Source organism: Trypanosoma brucei, chromosome 2 (genome assembly GCF_000210295.1).
Source record: "Trypanosoma brucei gambiense DAL972 chromosome 2, complete sequence".
NCBI lineage: Eukaryota > Euglenozoa > Kinetoplastea > Trypanosomatida > Trypanosomatidae > Trypanosoma > Trypanosoma brucei.
Genome location: NC_026735.1, coordinates 381,949 through 401,664, shown reverse-complemented (window position 1 = coordinate 401,664; position 19,716 = coordinate 381,949). Strand labels below are relative to the sequence as shown.

The 19,716-nt window shown below is 45.8% G+C and overlaps 5 protein-coding genes across 5 annotated transcripts; 4 read left to right on the top strand and 1 right to left on the bottom strand.

Moving 5' to 3' along the window:
* Positions 1–384: 384 nt before the first annotated feature.
* Positions 385–1,134, top strand: TbgDal_II2010 (ubiquitin-conjugating enzyme, putative; the record flags this gene model as incomplete). Its single annotated transcript, XM_011773468.1, has 1 exon — positions 385–1,134. One exon carries the CDS (start codon positions 385–387, stop codon positions 1,132–1,134), a length of 750 nt encoding a protein of 249 aa, XP_011771770.1.
* Positions 1,135–2,550: 1,416 nt separating this feature from the next.
* Positions 2,551–2,889, bottom strand: TbgDal_II2000 (hypothetical protein, unlikely; the record flags this gene model as incomplete). The annotated part of the gene is made up of 1 exon (XM_011773467.1): positions 2,551–2,889. One exon carries the CDS (start codon positions 2,887–2,889, stop codon positions 2,551–2,553), a length of 339 nt encoding a protein of 112 aa, XP_011771769.1.
* Positions 2,890–4,976: 2,087 nt separating this feature from the next.
* Positions 4,977–15,710, top strand: TbgDal_II1990 (hypothetical protein, conserved; the record flags this gene model as incomplete). Its single annotated transcript, XM_011773466.1, has 1 exon — positions 4,977–15,710. One exon carries the CDS (start codon positions 4,977–4,979, stop codon positions 15,708–15,710), a length of 10,734 nt encoding a protein of 3,577 aa, XP_011771768.1.
* Positions 15,711–16,449: 739 nt separating this feature from the next.
* Positions 16,450–16,830, top strand: TbgDal_II1980 (hypothetical protein, unlikely; the record flags this gene model as incomplete). Its single annotated transcript, XM_011773465.1, has 1 exon — positions 16,450–16,830. One exon carries the CDS (start codon positions 16,450–16,452, stop codon positions 16,828–16,830), a length of 381 nt encoding a protein of 126 aa, XP_011771767.1.
* Positions 16,831–17,065: 235 nt separating this feature from the next.
* TbgDal_II1970 (GTP-binding elongation factor Tu family,putative) lies at positions 17,066–19,480 on the top strand (the record flags this gene model as incomplete). The annotated part of the gene is made up of 1 exon (XM_011773464.1): positions 17,066–19,480. One exon carries the CDS (start codon positions 17,066–17,068, stop codon positions 19,478–19,480), a length of 2,415 nt encoding a protein of 804 aa, XP_011771766.1.
* Between the last annotated feature and the right edge of the window lie 236 nt (positions 19,481–19,716).

Genomic DNA, 19,716 nt, shown 5'->3' with positions numbered 1-19,716 from the left:
CATCAGCAGGGTTTTATTTCCCGTATCGTCTACTACTCTACTTCTGCTTCTTTGACACTTCGTTTTTATTGCTTTTTTTTTGGGGGGGGAGTGGGTGCATTATTATTATTATTTGACCGTCTCACACTTCACAAGAGGGGTATAATCAACAGAGAAAGGAAAAACTGAGCGAAAAGAAAAAAGTAGTATCAATACAAGAAAAAAGAGATTTGAACCGATATAGGTGAATATTCTCTTGAGTGTAATATATTAATACTAACAATAACAATAGTAATAATAATAGTAATAAAAATATATACCATCACCACAATTATTACTGCTGTTATTAAAGGATATTAATATTAACAGATATAACTTACAGGATTTCGCACATACGTATTTGCAATGCCCGTTTCACCGGCTGCCATGCACCTCATAATGCGACAAGTGCAAGATATTAATTCGAATCCCACGGAAGGGATTCGGTTGGTGAGATCTGATGATCTCAGCGAGTTGTTATTTGAGATCACTGGACCTGAAGGAACTCCCTTCGCTGGCGGCTCATTTCAAGTTGTGTTTCATTTTGATGAGGGATATCCGGAGGTGCCACCACGGGGTGTATTCCGGACCAAAATATTTCATCCCAACATAGCAGAAAAGGGAGACATTTGTGTGAATGTACTCAAAAGGGACTGGAATCCAAGTTTGGGTTTGCGGCATGTGCTCACGATTGTGCGGTGTCTTCTTATTGAACCGAATGCAGAAAGTGCGCTAAATGAAGAGGCAGCACGGCTCCTGATGGAGGATTATGATGCATACAGGCGCAAGGCAGATATGATGACAAAAGTACATGCGATAAAAAGTGGGAGGGCTCCAATGGAATCCCAACGGCCTTTTAATGGAGTCGATGGCTTTCAAGAAAACGGCGGGGTCACGAGCAGCGGCAAATGTAATGATGAGGAGGAAAATGACAGCAATAACGCAGTGGGTGGAGGTGGTTTAAGGCTTTCGCTTCATATGAACAATGTAGACAATAAAGGGACATTGGGGGAATTACCGGCTTCCTCATCATTATCATCATCAGCGGCAGCAGCAGCAGCCACAGCGGCAAAAAAAGCTGTGGAGAAGAAGCGGGCAGCACTCAGACGTATTTGATGGGAGAGAGAGATGAAGTTTAATCACAATTTCTTTTCTTGTTTTTTTTTGTGTCTTTTTTTTTTTCCTCTTTTTCTCTTTCTTTTTTGTAGGAGGGGGGAGGGAGCGAGTTTCATGTTTTTGTTGTGTTGCGGTTTGTATGGGAGGCAAAACAGAGAATGGAAAGGGGGTGGAAAACGAAAAGAAACAGAAACAAAAGGAGAGAATTATCATCTCTCAATAATTTTTTTTTTAAAAAAGGTTCCCAGCACATCTAATTTACGTTGCGGTGGAAAATTGTTAAAGCAAAGGGGTGAGAAATGGTAGGTAAACTCTTGTATACAACAGAAGATAAAATGTGTCAAAGAAATTTTTTAAAAAAAAATACGCATGAACGCCGTTTCTTTTTTTTTTTTCTTCTTCTGTTCGCTTGTTCGCTTCCCGTGTTTTATTTCAGCGCGGGGAAGCCTTCCAGTTTTTTTTTTTTTAATGAGACAAAAGAAACGGATTCGAGTGCGCAAGGGGTCGATTTTTTTTGCTGTTGTTTTTGTTTTGTTTTGTTTTTACCCTAGTCGGCGTTTGTATACAAATAATGATAACAAAGAAAAAAACAAGTAGGGGACTTACTAATTAGACAAGATGAAAAAATAAATTAGTGTATGATATTATTGTATTTGTAGACTGAATAAGTTAACTTTGGTGCCAGTTTGTTTACGCTAAGAGGGAGGGGGGGAAAAAAAAAGGAAAAAAATAGAACGAAGGGTTGAGAGCAGTGCAAGCCAAACCGAGTCGGCATTTTTTTTTTCTTAAATGTTCAAATATTTTTATTACTGCACAGTGGAAAAGAAATGAAAAGAAAAAAGAAAACAAAACAAAACAAAAGGAGAGAGGGAGAGGGAAAATAGATTGAGCAATTGAGTAGCCACATAAAAAATCAATCATGGTATATAATTAAAACATATAAATATTCGTTTATCTATTCATTTCATTTTTATTTGTGAAGGTGTTTTGATTTTGCTTTTTTTTTAAAGAAAAATAAATTACTCGTCAAATGCCAATTTCCGGCTGCTCTTCCGCGTCTTCTGCCGTTTGTACTTGTGTTTCATCAATTTGTCGGATGGAGCTTCAGAGGAGATAAATTTTCTCTTCTTTCTTTTTTCTTTTTTTTTTGTTACCTTCTCACTTTTTTGTTCGATCATTTTATTCAAGTTGCGTAACAATTTTCTGTGGCCTTCTGCTCATGAGCGGTGGCATCCAGTTGTTTTTTTTGTTCTTGTTTTAAATCTCCGTTACTTAATTTTTCAATTTTTCGTGTGTGTGTTTGTTGCCTGTTTTGTTGCTGTTGCTGTTGTTTTCGCTTATTTGAAATTGTAACGAACTTTCACTGTATTATCATTATTACTATAATTATATATATATATATATTTCTATAGTTACCTACCATTTATTTTTGTTTATTATAACAACAGGTGAAGGAAAGGGGGAAAAAAAGAGAGAGATAGAGAGAGGAGGAGAAAAATGTGAATTTGTTCCGCCCTTGCGTTGCGCACACAACTGTGATGCAAAAGTAAAGAAAAAAAAATAGAGAGATAAGAGTAGAATTAGCGTAGGTTTGAGGCAAATAATAAAACCAAAAGAATGATCGAACGAATAATGAAAATGCAAGAGAGCACAAGTAAAGTGAAAGTAAGGGTTGTTGTTGTTGTTGTTGTTGTTGTTGTTGTTGTTGTTGTTGTTGTTGTTTCTTTGATTTGTATATTCATTTATACGTAACATTTTGTATAAGTTTGTATAAGTGAAGGTGAAGAACTGTTTTGGGGCACTTGCCACCGTACCGTTTGGGATTCAATATAAAAGGGGAGAAATAATAAATTTTTTTTTAAAAAAAGAAAGAATCCACGGTTTTGTAACGCAGATTTGTTTGCGTGAGAGACGCAGCAGCATTAAGTGCATGCAAGGCATGATGAAAAGAAGAGAGAGGTAATGTGAGTGATGAACCCGCATTTATATTATTTCCAACTCCAGTGACTCATCTTTTTTAAAAATTTTCTCTTTTTAACTTTTTTTTTTCTCACCTCCTGCTGTTCATTTTCTGTGTATTATCTAAATGTTCTTCCATTCATTTCATTATTTAGTTTAATTCAGTTTTACGCTTGTATTAACCCTCGTTTGTTTTTTTTGTATGGGTGGCTTCTGTAGTGTATTTGATTTGTTTGTACATCAGCTTTCCCTCTTTTTTTTTTACTTGTCACTCCCCTTGGCTCGAATCGTGTGAGTCCTTTTCTTTTTTCTTTTTTCTTCCCCCCTCCTCCCCTCTTCCTCTTTTATGATTTTCGATTTTCATTTTCTCCCCCCCCCTATTTTTCTGTCTTTTACCCTCTTTCTCTTCCTCTTTCTCCTTCCCTTGCTTATTTGCTTATATATATTTATATATTTGTATATGTACATATATTGTTGATCTTGTACTATTATTGTTATTACCATCATAATTGTTTTTTTTTGTTAATATCATTATTATTATTATTTATCATCTACCCGTGCATGACCGTACCTCTTTATTTCTCTTTCTCTTTCTCTCTATTTGTGTGTGTTTGTTTGTCTTCCCTGTCTTTCTTTTTTTCTTTCCTTTTTTTTTTGCTTCGTATCTTCGCAACATCGGGACGATGATGGATTCAATGCGAGTAAGTTTATAATTCCCAATATGCAAATATATAAATATATTAATTATATTTAGTTATTTATAACTGTGTGTTTGTGTGTATTTATTTATACGGGTTTGTACAAGTTTTCAATGAAGAGAATTTAAATTCAAAATGAGGAAAAAAGAAAAGGGAAAGGGAAATTTAAAAAAAAATAAAATGAAATTCATCCAGTATTGTTTACAGTCTCTGCAAGAAGGGAGGGATAAATAATAATAATAATATAAAAAGAAGGAAGTAGAAAGAAGAGGAGGTGAGGGGAGGTGTTCATGCAACTTTTTTTTATTATTTCATTTCATTTTCCATTTAATTCTGTGCTGCAGGCGTCACTGCCGCTTCATTAACTGTCATGTTCAATCGTGTTATTTGTCTTCTTCTCAACTTTCCCCCCCCTCATTTCAAAGATAAAAAATAAAAAATAAAAAGTTGTTCTCTCACATTTTCCTCGATGCTTTTTTACCACTTTGCCCTTTTAAAAAAATATTACTCTTCTTTCCGCTTCTTTGTTTTCTGTTGTATTACACATACATATACACATACACGCACATGTGCGTAATGCTGATACGATACGATAATAAATTATACTTCATTTACCACAAAAGATGCGGCAGAGAAAAGGAAAAGGGAATTCATTCCACACGTATTGCCGCAAAGTCGTAGTGAACCTGCAGTGATTTGCACGGCGTTGCTCCTTGTGCGTGAAGATATACATATATATATATATATTAAGCACGACTCTCAAAAACGAAAGCAACAAATACATATTTGTATTTGTAAAATATAGTTGAAGAAACGGGGAAGGAAAGGGTGAGGAGACAACAACAAAAAAAAAGAAGAGAACTCGTGACGTTGTTGTTGTTGTAGCGGCGAAATATTGGCAGGGCTCCAAATCCAAGACGGAAAAAGGCAAGGAGAGGATAATAAAAATATCCGTCACACCTCAAAAAAAAAATTATATATATATATATATATATAGGTTTGGGGCCGAGTGAAGGAAGGTTGGAGTAATACATTAATTAGTATAGTAGTCGTTGGTACGTCTAAACAGTGAATTTGGACGGGAAGCAAAGAAATAGAACAACGACATAAAACGAAAATCGAATAATATTTTCATTCTGGTGAGAAAGCAAATAAAAGTGAAAATAAGGAGAAGTTTTCGGAGGAATGGATAATGGTTGCGATGTTGATCTCTCCACAGCGCAGAAGTTCTTCAAAAGCGCCGCTAGTGTGTTAGAGGTTGCAGATAGTCGTCGGCGTGAGCAGGAGATGAAATCTTCGCATGATAAAACCTCCTCGTCAGGCACAGTCTCATCAGCTGCGGGTATTTCAATGGAAGAACGAAATGGTTGGAAGGAAGCAGCAACTCTATTATGGCGCATCATGCGGGAGAATAAGTTGCAACACCTCTCACAGGTTTCTGGCGATGCATGCTGCTTACTGTATCGATTGTGCGAGGGACTACTGAATTACGCGTCTCAAAGGTTAACTAATGATGGGAGCAGTAGCTCCTCTGCGACATTGCTCGAGAGAGTAACATCACTTGGAAATGATCATGTGCTATCTTTCATCGGGGCGTTTTGCACGCCCAGCAGATGTACCAAATTAATGAACGGCGACAGCGATGCGGGAAATGACCTTTGCATTCACATGCACGACATATTGATTAATCAACAACATTTCCGGTGGATGACAGCTGTGTTTCAGGATTTCTGCAGTGCCGCGCAGCGCGCATACGCGAAACAGACGGGTCTTGCTTCATCTTTAGTTTGTACCGTGCGTGAGATTTTAGGTATATTGGAGGAATGCTCCATGACTAGCGCTGATTGCGCTCGTGCTCTCATGCATACGGAGCCGAAGCCGCTTGTTGTCAACTTGATTCATGGGCTCCGTATTCGTATTGCTCACAACTCGCTCATCCGTCCACATGTGTACGATGACAAGCCATTGCAGGACGATAATGGTATGTTGACTTCATCTGTTTCAATAGCCCCAACTGATCCATCTCTTGCACTCCCTGTGATTTTTCAAAATACTGAGTCACTGGAGAGGTTGGGGAAAGGTGAGTTGGTTGATTTGCTCACCAGGGGTCGTGGCAATGTGTACGATGAACTCAACAGAAAGGCACTGGAGGTTGCGCTTATCGTTGTGGAAATGGCAGCCGGATACGAGAGTCCCACAGTTATCACAGCGCTCTGTCTCATTATTGAACTGAGCGCTCGCTCCCTCATGCCAGAAAGGAAAGACGGTTTGCCGGTGAATGCACCTCCGGAAGTGCGGATCGCTATGTACGAGAATGTAATTTCTGCTTGGAGAGGGCTGTGTAAGTTGCTGCATTCTACTAAAGGTTGCAGCTCGTCCACAACCCTTGGCGCGCGTCGCGATGCATTTTTGCGGCACCAACTGAAGCATGATATGGCTGGAAGTCTGAAGCAGCTCTTAGAGAACTGCGCTGAGTTACTAAGCGCAGATCCGACATTGTTTAGGGTTGTCACGCTTCAATGTACTCCATCCGTTTTCTGGGCGAAATCTTATGGCGACGCATGTGATGATTCACTCGGGGGTCTCTTGGGGAACAGTGGTGCTGAAGAATCTTTGCAAAATTCACAACTAGGATCAGAGTTGGACAGCACGTGGTGGTACAATAATAAACCATTCATCACCATAACTAGCAGCATCACACAAGTACTCAAGGGCGCACTCGAGACTGCCATCATGTCGACTTCATTGACGGAGCATATTGTGGAGTCTCTAATACAAATAACAATGAGAAGCAAGGATGCCTTTGTTGCGGTGGAAGGTCATTATGTAGTTCAGTGCATTCTCTCATTGTCACTCAAATGTGTACGACGGTCGCAGTCCACTTCTACACCGATGGAGGCTGAAGAGAGACTGGTGCTCTTAACATTGTTACACCGTGTCACCGCGGCACTGTTGCACTTGTACGGTAAACTTCGCGTGCAACCGCGTCCTTGTGACGTCGCGGACATCATAGAGCTCCCGCCCTTATTATTAAAACATCTTGACACCATGGAATCCAACGAGGAAAGGGAGTTGTCACGGCGCTTAATGTCCCAAGCTACCGCTCTGTGGTACACCGTTCTGGCACTCAACGTCGACGAAGCAAATATCAAACGCTCGCAGGAGGTTCTTCCGGAACTTCTGCGAAACATCTTGGACGACGGTGAGACATCAATTATTCAGCAGACATTAGTGAGGGAACATAGAAGTGGTGCGGATGATGGTGGTGTGAGTGCGAGCAGCTCCGGAAAAGATGAACTGGTCAGTCTTTCTGGGAACCAGCAACTGGAAGAGAGCGATGATATTGTTGTCCACTTACGTGGCGTGTTGGCGCTTCTCCTACAGAGGAATCCACGCTTCCTTTCTGCGAGGGAATTGGAAATGTTGCTCAACCTTGTGTCAGCCAAGGGTGAGCTGTTGACCAGATTAGGATCAGCATCCCTCTCTTGTAGCCTTTCACATAGTGAGGTTTATGTAGTTCTCGAGGAGCTTATTCGCGGGGCGTCACCCGCCCTACTGTTGGACCTACTTTCATTCCTTTCCAGTCAGCTGACCTCAGACGGGCTTGCCGCTGCTGCCAAATACGAACGGCAGGTGTGGCTATTTAAATTCAATTGTGTTGATGCCGTGATAGTAGTGATGGAGCGCGTGCTGAAGATATCCAATCAATTGAAACAGTTCAAGCAACTCATTCGCCAACTGTTCTGCTTCCTATCAGTAGCTGAGCCCGTCTACGGTCTCGGCGCTCACCTTTCAAATACAAACCTGGCACAAGTATTCTCCAGCAGTCTTGCTTCCATTAAGAGCGTGGAGCACATCGTATTCATCGTGCAGGCAGTTCTCGATGCGGCAATGTCGACCTATGACAGTGCTGGAAATGCCTCATCTAAGTTAAATACTTACGGCCAGTTGTCACTACCTCACCCGAACTGCTGCCTAAGGAAACCCGTGTTCATGGAGTTGCTCCCACCTCTGCTACGCCATATGCATGTGCATGCCTCGGAGTTGGAAAATGATGTACTCCGCGCTGTGCGGGACGTGTTACGGGCCACCGCAGTTGTGCGCTGCGATGCTTTGTTGGACTGGGCAATAGAGATGGGGCACGCGTCACTAGTGCCATACCTTGAGCTTGATGCCACCTCAGCGGAGCAGCGGTTGCCACTAGTTTCTTCCGGTGATGCGGAAGATTTGAAGGCGTTTTGGACGCCTATTTTGTCAAATGCTTCGGAGCGTAGTGAAATGCGGTTCAGTTGGTCTGGTGGTGTGGTCATTACTGTGGGGGAGTGGCCAAAGAAGGGGTTCTCCATGGCTTCATGTTTTCGCTTTGAAGAAATATACCCTCGGGTAAATATTTTTCAATTCGTGGGAATTGACGGGACGCTGCGCTCACCAACATGCGTATTTCTATTGGGGGGCGAGAGCGTGCATATTGAGTACGCTGGTAAAACGGTGCAGTTGAGCGAACCCGGAATGCTGAAGGGACTTGCCCCCAGAGAGTGGGTACATTTTCATATCGTGATGAGTGTTGCTCACACTGTCAGTGTGTACTTCAACGCTGTGAAGATCGGTACGTGTTCGCTGCCTTACTTCCACTCAGGGTCGCAGGCTTTGATTCACATTGGCCTCGTCAACACGGTAGTGCCCAACGCCCTCTATTCTATTGGAAACATAAGTTTGTGGGAGGAAGAACTTATAACCCCCCAAGTGGAAGCTCACTTGGCTGGCAGGAGTCATGAAGCAGGCGTGTGTAAACTCCTTCCCTGTGAAGTGCCAAGGGAGATTTCAGGGTCACGAAGTGTCTCCCCTGTTGGGGATTGCGTTGCGCACTTCAGCCCATGCGAAGTAGATGACGGCCAAGTGCTCTTGAACACATTGTTCCGTAGCGCGGAGGGTTGTTCTATGATCACTGCTAAAGCAATTGGAGGATGCGTTCAGCCACCGCGTTGTTGGATCGATTACAAGAGTTTCTTCAGTAACCGAGGTGGACTTATGCACTTACTGCGTTGGATAGGGAAATCAAAGGACTCGGCTGAGCTTGAACGAAATACATCACTCCTGTGCACAACCTTGCGCTGCACGGCAAATGCTAGTGCAACTGACTTCCGCACTTACGCGATGCTGCATTATTATCTTCGTCGCTCAGCTCATCTAATCACACCAGCAGTCTGTGATAGTCTGGTGCATCTTGCTACCGCGGAAGTGCGGGCAGGCAACGAATTTCATCCCTTTATTATAAATCGTCTTGTCTTTGACCATTTACTGGGAGACATGGAGCTGCTCGCTGCGATGCCACTCGAAAGCGCTATGCACGTAACAGAGCGCGTGGGGAAAATGTTTGACGTCTTCTCTTGCCGTTTTGCTGATCACAACGTGCAGTACATACGCCCATTTCGCTTTGTGGATGGTATACTCAACAGTTTGTCTTACAGCCGGCTGTCGCTCCCCTTCACCGTCCTGAATCGTGTGATTTCTAATTTAAAGCACATCATCATCGCGTGTGGCTTTGAAACCAACCTGGTGAGTTCATTCATGACAGCAGCAGCCGTCCTTACACCTGCAGAGGTGGATGCGCAGAGCAAACAAAAGCAGCGGTTGAAACTTCCGCGAGCTCGCTTTACACAAATTCAAGCGTCACATAAAACAGCCTACAACGTCTCTCTAGCAATTCTGAGGTGCCTCATTGAGTGTAGTCGCGTGAGTGACGCATTCCTTTCCGTCTTTTCGCGTCTCGTGGACCTCAACTGGTTCGTCGTATGTGTATCGCGCTTTGCAGAAACTACCTGCGTTGTGTACGCTACACACCTCTTCCTTGGGGCGCTGCGGCTCAACGAGGAGCTCCGTGCGGAAGTAATGCAACACCCAGCCACCGTAGCCACCGCCCTGGAGCCACACAGTTTCAGCGAGGACCTTTTACTTTTACTTCTTGGTCATAGCGTGGGAGCCGATGGATTCTTGGACTTACTCCACTCAAGCAAGTCCCTGCATTTGCAGCTGGATAGCGCCCTGGGTTCGTCATTACACGATTCTGACACGGTCGTAACTCCAATTTTCTTCAGGTTGCTAATGCTTCATTTGAGTGCGTCGTTGACACGACCCCTTCTCTTTCGTCCGGGGCCTATATCACAGGTGGGGGGCCGTCGCCTCCTTCGCTCCTTTCGACTGTTTAAGTACCTTCACCTTGCCGTGGTGTGCTCGCGGTTGATGTTGGGCATTTATGTGAAACGACTATCGCATCGCCCAACAGGTGCTGTCCCTGACGCTTGCTCGTCGCTCTGGTGGAACCCCACGCTTTCAAGGGATTCGAGTAACACACATCTTCCAGAAGCTGCGGGAAGTGCAAGCGAGCATTGGGCGCAGGCAAAGGATTCCTCTTTGCCGGTAGTGACAAGGAGTTTGTGGCATCGACCATCGTTCATTGTTGTTGGCATCGCCACTTACATTTGGCGCCGCGTGCAGCGTTCACGGTACGCACGACTGCTCAGAAATGACATCCCTTTCCTTCTGATCGACGGAGGAGGAGCAAGAGGAAGAGCCCAAAAGGAGGAAATGTGTGGAACACTATTTATACTGAAAACATTGTTGCAGATATCTATGCAACCAAATGCTTTTGCTCTCATGACGCGATCTCCGTTTCAGGTGGCGACGCTTGCATTTTTCGGATCGTTTCTGCGGAAGGAGGATGTAATGGCAAAAAGTGGGGAGCTCGCATCCGCCATGCACGACTTCGGCTGCCGGGAGATAATGAGGTTAAGGGGGGCCGTGGAAACTTCGGCATTACAAAAACAGGAAGTGGATACCGATGGAAAGAAGGGTTCTGCTGCAGACAGTATTTTTGGCATTCTTGATTTGAAAACACCACTGTACGCTGATAGCGAAGACAACGCTTATGAAGATGATGCATACGAGGAATCTGTCGAGGGAGACGATTGCCAAACGCAGAATGGCAAGTGCTGCAGGTCATCTTCTTCCATGGAAAGCGGAATAAGGAAAGTGCCCCCAACACCCCAGGAGAATGTGCTCAGCGGTATCGGTGAGGTCGAGAACGTGGCTCTACCGTGCCACATGTCACCTTCGTTGCCTTTGACAAACCTTCCTGAGTTATCTGAGTCTACTCATACTCACGATGATGTGCCTCAGTCCGGAACCGTAGTATCAACACTTGAAAGAAGTGACGCCGCTCTGCCTACGCTTATTAGCGATCCTTTTGAGAGTGTGCGGTCGCTGGATATCAGAAAAACACGCTTTTCTCCGTTTGCAAGGGGTTTTGCTGGCTTCGAGGAGAGGGATGGGTGTGAACTGGAAGAGGAAGAAGGGAATGAGGATTTGCTATTGGCGGAGACGATAGGATCTGTTGTGAGGCCGGATGTCCTTCAATCGCATTCCCTTGCTTCTCTGCTGGAACCTGCCGTAGACATTTTGAGCAACATCGTTGCATCGTCGCTGCAAGCGATGCCCGCGAGGACAGCGCCGGCTAATCCTTATTCTTATGGTGCTTGCGGTTATCTACTTTTCCAGCTGATACTAATCACCGGTACCATGGCAAACGAGGAAGAAGGGGCATCAGTGCTCATCAATTTTTTCATGCATCAGGTGCTGGAGCTGGTCGCCACACGCAAAAGCCCCAAGACGCAATCTGCACTACAGCTGCCCCCCGAAACGGGTGGGCGGATGAAGTCATCGTTACCATTGTCAAGATCAACTGAGTCGCTTGCTGACAATGGGCAGAGGGTCGACGAGTGCGCGGCCAGCGTTCCCGTGGAAAATGAAATGAATGGAGGCATAGCGTACGCGGGCATCATTTCGAATATATTCGCTTTCAATGTCTGTGCCTTCAATGATCTTCTGGTGGATCTTCTCTCCTTTCATGTAGTTGAGCTCTCAACCATTGCCCCATACTTTGTGCGTCTCCTGCTGTATGCGAGGGTGTCTTGGAATCTTTCAGACTTGCTGGAAATTCGCCTGCAGATAGTTAAGATTTGTGTCGCGGCCATTAATCGAAAGCCGGTAAGTGAAATGAGTCTAGAGGAGATGGGGCTGATACACACTATGCTTACCCATGTACTAGACTCACCGTGGCCTATGAAACCGTTGATGGCGTGCTTGATCGGAAGTTTGATGCGCGTTTACGACGATCCATCATCCAAGGACACAATGAACCCGGACAGCAGAAAGCGCAAAGAGGTCATCACATTGTGCCTTCGGCGCATCGCACTCGTTTACCAAGGAAGCAAGGACCTAAAGAAAGCTGTCACCGTGAACTCACTTGCTTCACGAGTCTCGATCTACGAAGGCTTTGTGTCTGCATTACTTTCGCAAGATGAGACGAATGCTATCGTGGCGTTCGACGTTTACATTAGTAGTAATACTTCCAAACTGAAGGCGGTTATGTCGGGGCGGCTTAAAATGAAAGTGGAGTTAGCAGTGAATCATTTTTTGAAGAAACGGTCATTTTATGTTAACCAGATGCGCTTGTTCAACGAGAGCTACAATTCTACCGCGAAATTGTCGAATGGGTATAGTGTCGCAGTATTGGTGCAGGCATATAATGGGCGGTTCTCTTCACGAGTCGGTTCCATTGCACGCTTACAACCTGCACAGCTACACTGGCTAGCAGTGCCGCGTAGTTCACTTAGTCGTGGTGACTCTCATTTGAGTGAAGCTTTTCGTATCGATTCTAGGCACAAGCGGTCCACAATATTGACTGCGAGTACATTTTTTGCGAATGCCGAATCAGATGATATGAAGGGTGTCTCTGCCGAGGATCACATCACTATACTCAACACCAGCAGCTGCGAGCCGCAGGTCTGTCACATTTCTGCCCTTATCCCACCTGTCGCGGTTCGGTGTCGCCCGTATGTGGATTGCGGTTCAGTTCCTTTCATTGATCCACGATGCAAGGTAACGTCCTCCGCTGCGGTTCTTCTGCAGAATCTCCTAGAACCGAATGAGGTGTTGCGTTACATCAGTAATGGGTTCCGTGTCAACGGCATACATGTGGCGCCGTGTCTCATTCTAGTGACAAATGTGGCAGTGAAGGTTTTTTGCTTCTCGCGCATTACTGAAAAGGGCGATGTGTTCCTGTACGACTATGAGGGCAACGGCGGCAATAACCTTGGCGGAGACTGCGATGAGGAAACTGATGAAGTGAACGCCTCCTCACGTGGGGGCGAAGGAGGTGTGCAGAAGGGTCAAAAGCAGCGGTCTCACAATACCACACGAGGTTTTGCAGTATCTATGACGAACAAACTGCAACGGTTCCTCACAGATGGGGGAACTAAGGGACGGCGGCGGCGAGAACACGAAGAGCACGAAGATGGCACGAAAGTGGCTCAATCCGTTAGGCAAGCAACAGGACATCCGTGCAAAAGTCTCTACTGGTGTTACCCAGTTAGAAACATTCGAAGCATACGAGTAGGACTCTACATGCACCAGGACACTGCCATTTTTCTCGACGTTATGTACAGTGACGGGCTCATGCTTTCGCTCGTGGATCCACGACAGTCGATGAACACTCGTGCCCGCGACGAGTTTCTTGAGGTGCTACAGGAAGTCATCGGCACACAACGGTGTACCATTCACGACCATGGCAAACGTATCTCAAATATGCGCAACATGCTGGCAGGTTGGGGTGGGAGGTCTGTTTCTACGTTCGAGTACCTATTTTTCCTCAACCGCGCCGCAGGCCGTACAATTCTCGACTACAACCAATACCCCATCTTCCCTTGGGTTATTGCGGACTACAGATCCTCTACACTTGATCTCGGCTCGGATTCGACGTATCGTGACTTGTCCCGACCAATGGGGGCACAAACGAAGGAGCGGCGCAGAAGTGTAGAGGATTTATACCAACAAATGACGGAGGTAGCACAACAACTTGGCGATGGCGGTGTTGCCGCAATGGAACTAACGCAGCCCTTTCACCACGGTACGCATTACTCCACCAGCGGTGGGGTACTTTATTATCTCATTCGCATGGAGCCCTTTACAACATTTGCTCGTATCTTTCAGGGAGGGGATTTCGATGTTGCTTCTCGCCTATTTGACACGATCGATGGTTCATTCCAATCGTGTGTTAATGGGCCGGCGGATTGTAAGGAGCTAACTCCTGAGTTCTTTTTGGACGGCTCGTTCCTCGTGAATATGAATCGTTGTAACTTTGGTACAAAGTCCGACGGGACTGCCGTGGATGATGTGAAGCTTCCGCCGTGGGCAAAGGACTCTGCACAAGTTTTCACTGCGGTGATGCGGTACATACTGGAGAGCGACCGCGTTGCGCACTCAATCCACCATTGGATCGATCTTGTTTTCGGTGTTTGTCGGCGAGGAAAGCTGGCGGTGGACTGCCATAACGTCTTTCAGCGCATGACGTACGGTGAAGAGGTTGTGAAGGCGCTGAAAGAAAGCCAAAACTCACGTGACATCGACGTAATTGTTGCGGAGGTTGACAACTTCGGACAAACGCCCATGCAGTTGTTCCAGGAGCACCATCCCCCACAAAGCGACTTGCACCTGCTCGTCAGCGGGTTAAGTGAAAGTAATCCCACTGCGAGCTTGAGTAGTGGCATTTTCACAGTCGTGAGTACCTCCAGCACCGCAAAGAAGGGTGACCATCGCTACAAGAACAGCACGAACACTGCTGGTAGTAACTCCTCTTTTGCTTGCAACAACTCTATTGCATCCACCAGCAGTTTTGCCTTGCGAACAGTAACTTCAAAGTTGCATGGTGCTCGAGACCCTAGCCCGAAAGTACACTTGATGATGGAGTTTGTTGCTGCTGGGCGCCAGTCAAGGTTCACCCTGAAGGACCTCACTCCAGGAAGCCTAATGACACTCCCAGTCGCTGCTGTGGCATTCTGCAACACTCAGCGGGAGCCTGTCGTTGGTTTCGCCACCACGCGTAGCGGAGAAATAGCTTGTTGCTATAGGTACCTCATACCTGTGGATGACGAAGATTATCTAATTTGCTTCGACTTAGGTGCAGATACTATGATATACATTGACCTGAAAGGTGGAGATCTTCTTTCAACAATGCGATACTCAACTCTACTGGAGCCGTCCGCGAATATAAGCTGTACCTGCGTATGTTGTCGGGAGACTTTGGTGGCTGTTGGTTCCACAACTGGCACAATATATTGTCTCAGGCCTAGCATGGACAGTGGAGTGTTGACATTGAGCTCAACGCTGTGTCATCACATGCACGCCATTGCAGGACTCACTATTGACACGAAGTACGGCCGAATGGTTAGCTTCACAGTTAGTGGAAATGACGCCCCTATTGTTTGGTGTGTCCAGCAGGAACGGGTCGTAATGTTACACCGCCTTAACGTGGTGCACGCCCTTGGTCACCTTTTTGTTGATGAAGATGACTCACGTGTGGTAGCTTCCGTAATCGACCCTCTGACTTCAAACACTATTGTGGTTACACGACGTCATTTGTTAATATTCGATTCTAACGGTGATCGCTACGGAGTTGGTTCTCTCTCTGCGACGGAGGGTACTAAAACACCAATGCAGGGCAATGGAAAGTTGCATGGAGCAGTGCACAGTTTTGATGGATCATGCACCGCGGCTATAACTGCTGTGACTCCGTACAATACATTGGAGTGGGCATACGGCACGCAGCTTTTGCTAACTGGGCATGAGGATGGCAGTATTTCGCTGTGGCGGGCAGTCCGTCTGCCGCCTGATGGGGTCACACACGGTAACATCGTTAGTGTGACGCACCATGCGGTTATTGTTGATGGTAGTTGTCAAGCCAATCTTGGGTCTGTAACGGCAATGCAGCAGCAGCAATGGGGTGAGCCGGCGTTTTTAATTGGTTACGGAAGCGGCAAGGTGAAGGCGCTGAGTTTTGCTACACCATATGGGGGAAAAGCTTAGTAGGAAAAGCGTGGATGCAAGAACAGATAGGATAGGATAGGATAGGGCGGCCCCCTGGGGATCAAGTGGGTGGGAATTGTTTGTTTGCTTGTGCTTGTGTTTGTTGTTGTTTGTTTGTTCGTTGAAAAAAACTGAGTTTCGAGCACACATTAGCGAGGAGTACATGCTGGGATGATTGCAGCGAAAATGAAGAATAACGTGGGCAACTGTATTAGCACCTCTTCAGTGAAAATAAGGAGAGTGGAAGGGGAATTTCGTTATTTGTTTGTTGTTTCATTGGTTCCATCTATTTCCCTTCCAATTAGGGGTTTTCCTCCTTTTTTATTTTCTGTGGCGTTGCTATTTTTCTCGCTTTTGCATCGTATTACCCTTTGAGACATGCATGTGGGCACGGGATATGTGTACAGCTGTTGGCTGTGATGAACCACTCAAGGGAAATGGTGTTATCAAAATGTGTCGTTTGTTCAATTATTTTCCAATTTTCCACCCCCTCCCCCTTCGCTCGTGAATGGGTTAAACAGGCAGTTGAGAAGTGGAAATAAACACGATACAAAAGAAAAAAAAACTGCTTCCCGTTGTAAGCATTTGCCCATCTTCTTTTTTTCTTTTCCTGAAACTTTTCACTTCTACCCATTCGACAAGGAAAAAAAGAGAGAGAAGGGAATGGGGAACATGCTGTCGCACACACCGTTTTTTGTTTTCGTTTGGGTGTGTGTACTCAACTGAATGCCAGACACAGATGTATACATCTAAATATACATCCGTATATTATATTGTGCGACCTTACGCAACCACTTTCCTTCACTATACAAACCTTTATCCCATTCCCTCTTTCTCCTCCTCCTTTCTGTTGATATTAGCAGCATCCTCCCTTCGCATTTGCCTATTCTCTTCTTTCCCATTTGGGTTCGATGTTATGAAACCGCTAGTGGAGGTGGTCCCTCATCATCAAGTGGCCGCGCAGTGGCGTATTTTTATTTTATTTTATTTTTCTTCCAGTCTACGACTTTCACTCACACCCTCTTTATTTCCTTATGTAACTCATCGTTTGGTGACACATTCCCTGCTACCGTTTTATGTAACTCGCTGTCGCACATTTGTACTCCATTTCTTCCTCTGACTCTCTCACAACTTCAGTTATCAAGCTGGCAGTTTCCTCCGGAGGCGGAAACGTGGAGGAGAGGAACCTCAAGAAATAAAACCTGAAGAAATAAATAAAAAAAGAAAAGAGTAAAGTGAGGAAATCCACCTTTTGTTTTATCTTCTTCTCTTGTTAGTTAGAGTGTGTATAACTCTCCTCTCATCACACTGTCTAGCGAAGGGAAAGAGACCAGTGCATTTGACTCGCACTGCCCATGGCCGACGGATCACATGACAGGGAAGCCGCTCTCTTCCTCGTGCTATCGGAGCCTGAAGCCATGACGGTTGGGCAGTGGTTGAAGGAAGTTGCGGAGAAGCATCTCATGCCCCCAGTGGTGCACGCAATGCTTTATAACGTCAGTGAAGCCTGTGGTAAAAGCAGCAGCAACAACAACAACAGCAACAGCAACGGACGCGCCGCATCTGGAGGGAGTGAGGGAAATGGATGCTTTCAAAACGCCCTGATCAGGGTGTTGAATGAGTTTCATCACAGCGGCAAACATGGCGTTCCGATGACGTCCATGCGAGTTCTTGTTGTAGCACTGTTTTGGGACGGCCAGAGTGAGTCAGCGAAAGCGGAATTTGCTCGGCTCCGGGAGTTGGCAGATGAAACAAACAAACAAGCTAGTGATCCTCAGGTGAATGCGGATAAGGCTAACAATAGCGGGAGTGACGGCAAGCAAAAGCTGCCTTCTCTGATAGGTTCAAATGTTCATATTGTTCTTCAAGCGTTGAACGCCAAGAAGAGTAATGAAAAACTCGTAGAAACTCTTGATGCTGTAGTGTGCAGCCTCCGCAAGAAATTGCAGTCAGCTTGCGGCCCATCGGAGCACGTCGATCCCACTCGTATTGACGCAGCCGCATCCCGAAGGGTGGACAAAGTTACTGTAACTCAAAAAGAGAAGGGTTCACAGAATGGTACCGGTGATGGTGGGAGCGGTAATAATGTTATTGGTGTGGAAGATCTGAGTGACTCCGCTGTCGCCGGACGTGTGGAGGAAGGACAAGGTGAGTGCTTCATCGTCATATCGGGAACAACTATGGAAGAATTTCAGAAGCGCGTTTGGGAGCTAAAGGCTTCTGCGGCACGTATTGGAGTTGGTTGCTCACCCGTATTAGCTGAACCCCGTGAAGTGCAAACAAGTAACAGTGGCACCAAAACAAAGGTATTTGCGCAGGAGTTTCTGGTGCGCCAGGGTGCATCCGTTGAGCAGCATATTGAAATGCGTATTGCGATGTGTGGGAATGTCGATAGCGGTAAATCTACGCTTACTTCGGTACTGACACGTGGTTGTCGCGATAATGGTCGTGGGTCTGCGCGGGCGTTTGTTTTCAAACACAAGCACGAGGCCGCGACGGGTCGCACTTCCAGCGTGAGTGAAAACCACTTGGGCTTCTCGGAAGCAGGTGAAGTGGTGAATTACGTGGTTGCGGGTGCTAAGCACTCTCTAGGCGGTGTAAGTCTTGGTGAGGAGACTCCCAATGACGGCGGTGGTGGTGGTGGTGGTGATGGTCCTATTGGTAATAAACCTGTTACCATTAACTCACACCAGCTCGGGCAGGAGGTTGCGGCAAAGAGTTCAAAAGTCCTTACTCTTTATGACCTCGCTGGACACGAGCGGTACTTGAAAACGACCGTTCTTGGCATGACGCGTAACATTCCCGATTATGCCTGTGTCGTCATCAGCGCCAATAACGGTATCCAACGTATGACAAAGGAGCACGTAGCTTTATGCCTTGCTTTGAAGATTCCTTTCTTTGTCGTCATCACGCGTATAGACTCCACACCGGAAAACATCCGGCAGGAGACGCTTGCCAGTGTTCACAAATTGCTCAAGGTCCCCACTGTCAGAAAGCTGCCGTACCCCGTGCGTCGTGTAGATGACGTAGTGCTTTCCGCTAAGAATCTTCGAAACGACCGCATCACGCCCATCTTTGAAATTAGCAACGTCAGTGGCGAGGGTCTACAATCATTAGTGCGATTTTTAAACCTTTTACCAATGCGGAAGGATTGGCGTAACGCTCGCCAGCTCCCACGTGAGATGGTGATCGACAGCACATTTTTTGTGGCAGGCGTGGGAACAGTTGTAGGTGGAATCGTCACGCAGGGCGTCTTTAATGTCAATGATGCTGTGCTATTAGGGCCAGATGCCAGTGGTGGATTCCGTACCGTACAAATTAAATCAATCCACGTTAAGGGAGTGGAGCAGCAGCGTGCAGTAGCCGGTTGCGATGCATCCTTTTGCCTCAAGAAGGAGAAGCGTCGGGGAATCCGCAAGGGAAATATACTCACAGATCCTAAGCATCCAGTAGAGGCGTACTGGCAGTTTGAGGCCGATGTTGTTATTCTCTATCATTCTACCACCATCCTTGTGAACTATGAGCCAGTCATTCATTCCACCACAGTGCGGCAATCAGCACGAATTGTATTTGTGGAAAAAGAGGTTCTGCGCACAGGTGACCGGTCACTTGTGCGATTTCACTTCTTATACCGACCGGAGTTCATGAAAGTTGGGCAACAGCTTATTTTCAGAGAGGGACGGACAAAAGGCATTGGAACGGTGACTAAACTCATTGGCCCTCGGGAAGGGTCACTCTTGGCGAAGAGGTTGAAACATAAAGAAACGTAGTGCTTCGTCATGTGCCGTGCACTTTCATAAAATGGTATGTTTAGTAACGGAAAGAAGAAGAGGTAGCTCAAACGGACGAGGAAATGAGTGAATCCGCAAAACGGAGTCACATTTTTGTTGTTAAAAACGAAAATCAAAGAAAAAAAGAAGAAAAGAGAAAGGGAAAGGAAGTTTTATTATTTAAATGCGAAAAGTATGTTTGTTTTGCGTACATCCCTTTCTTCTTCAATGGGCCG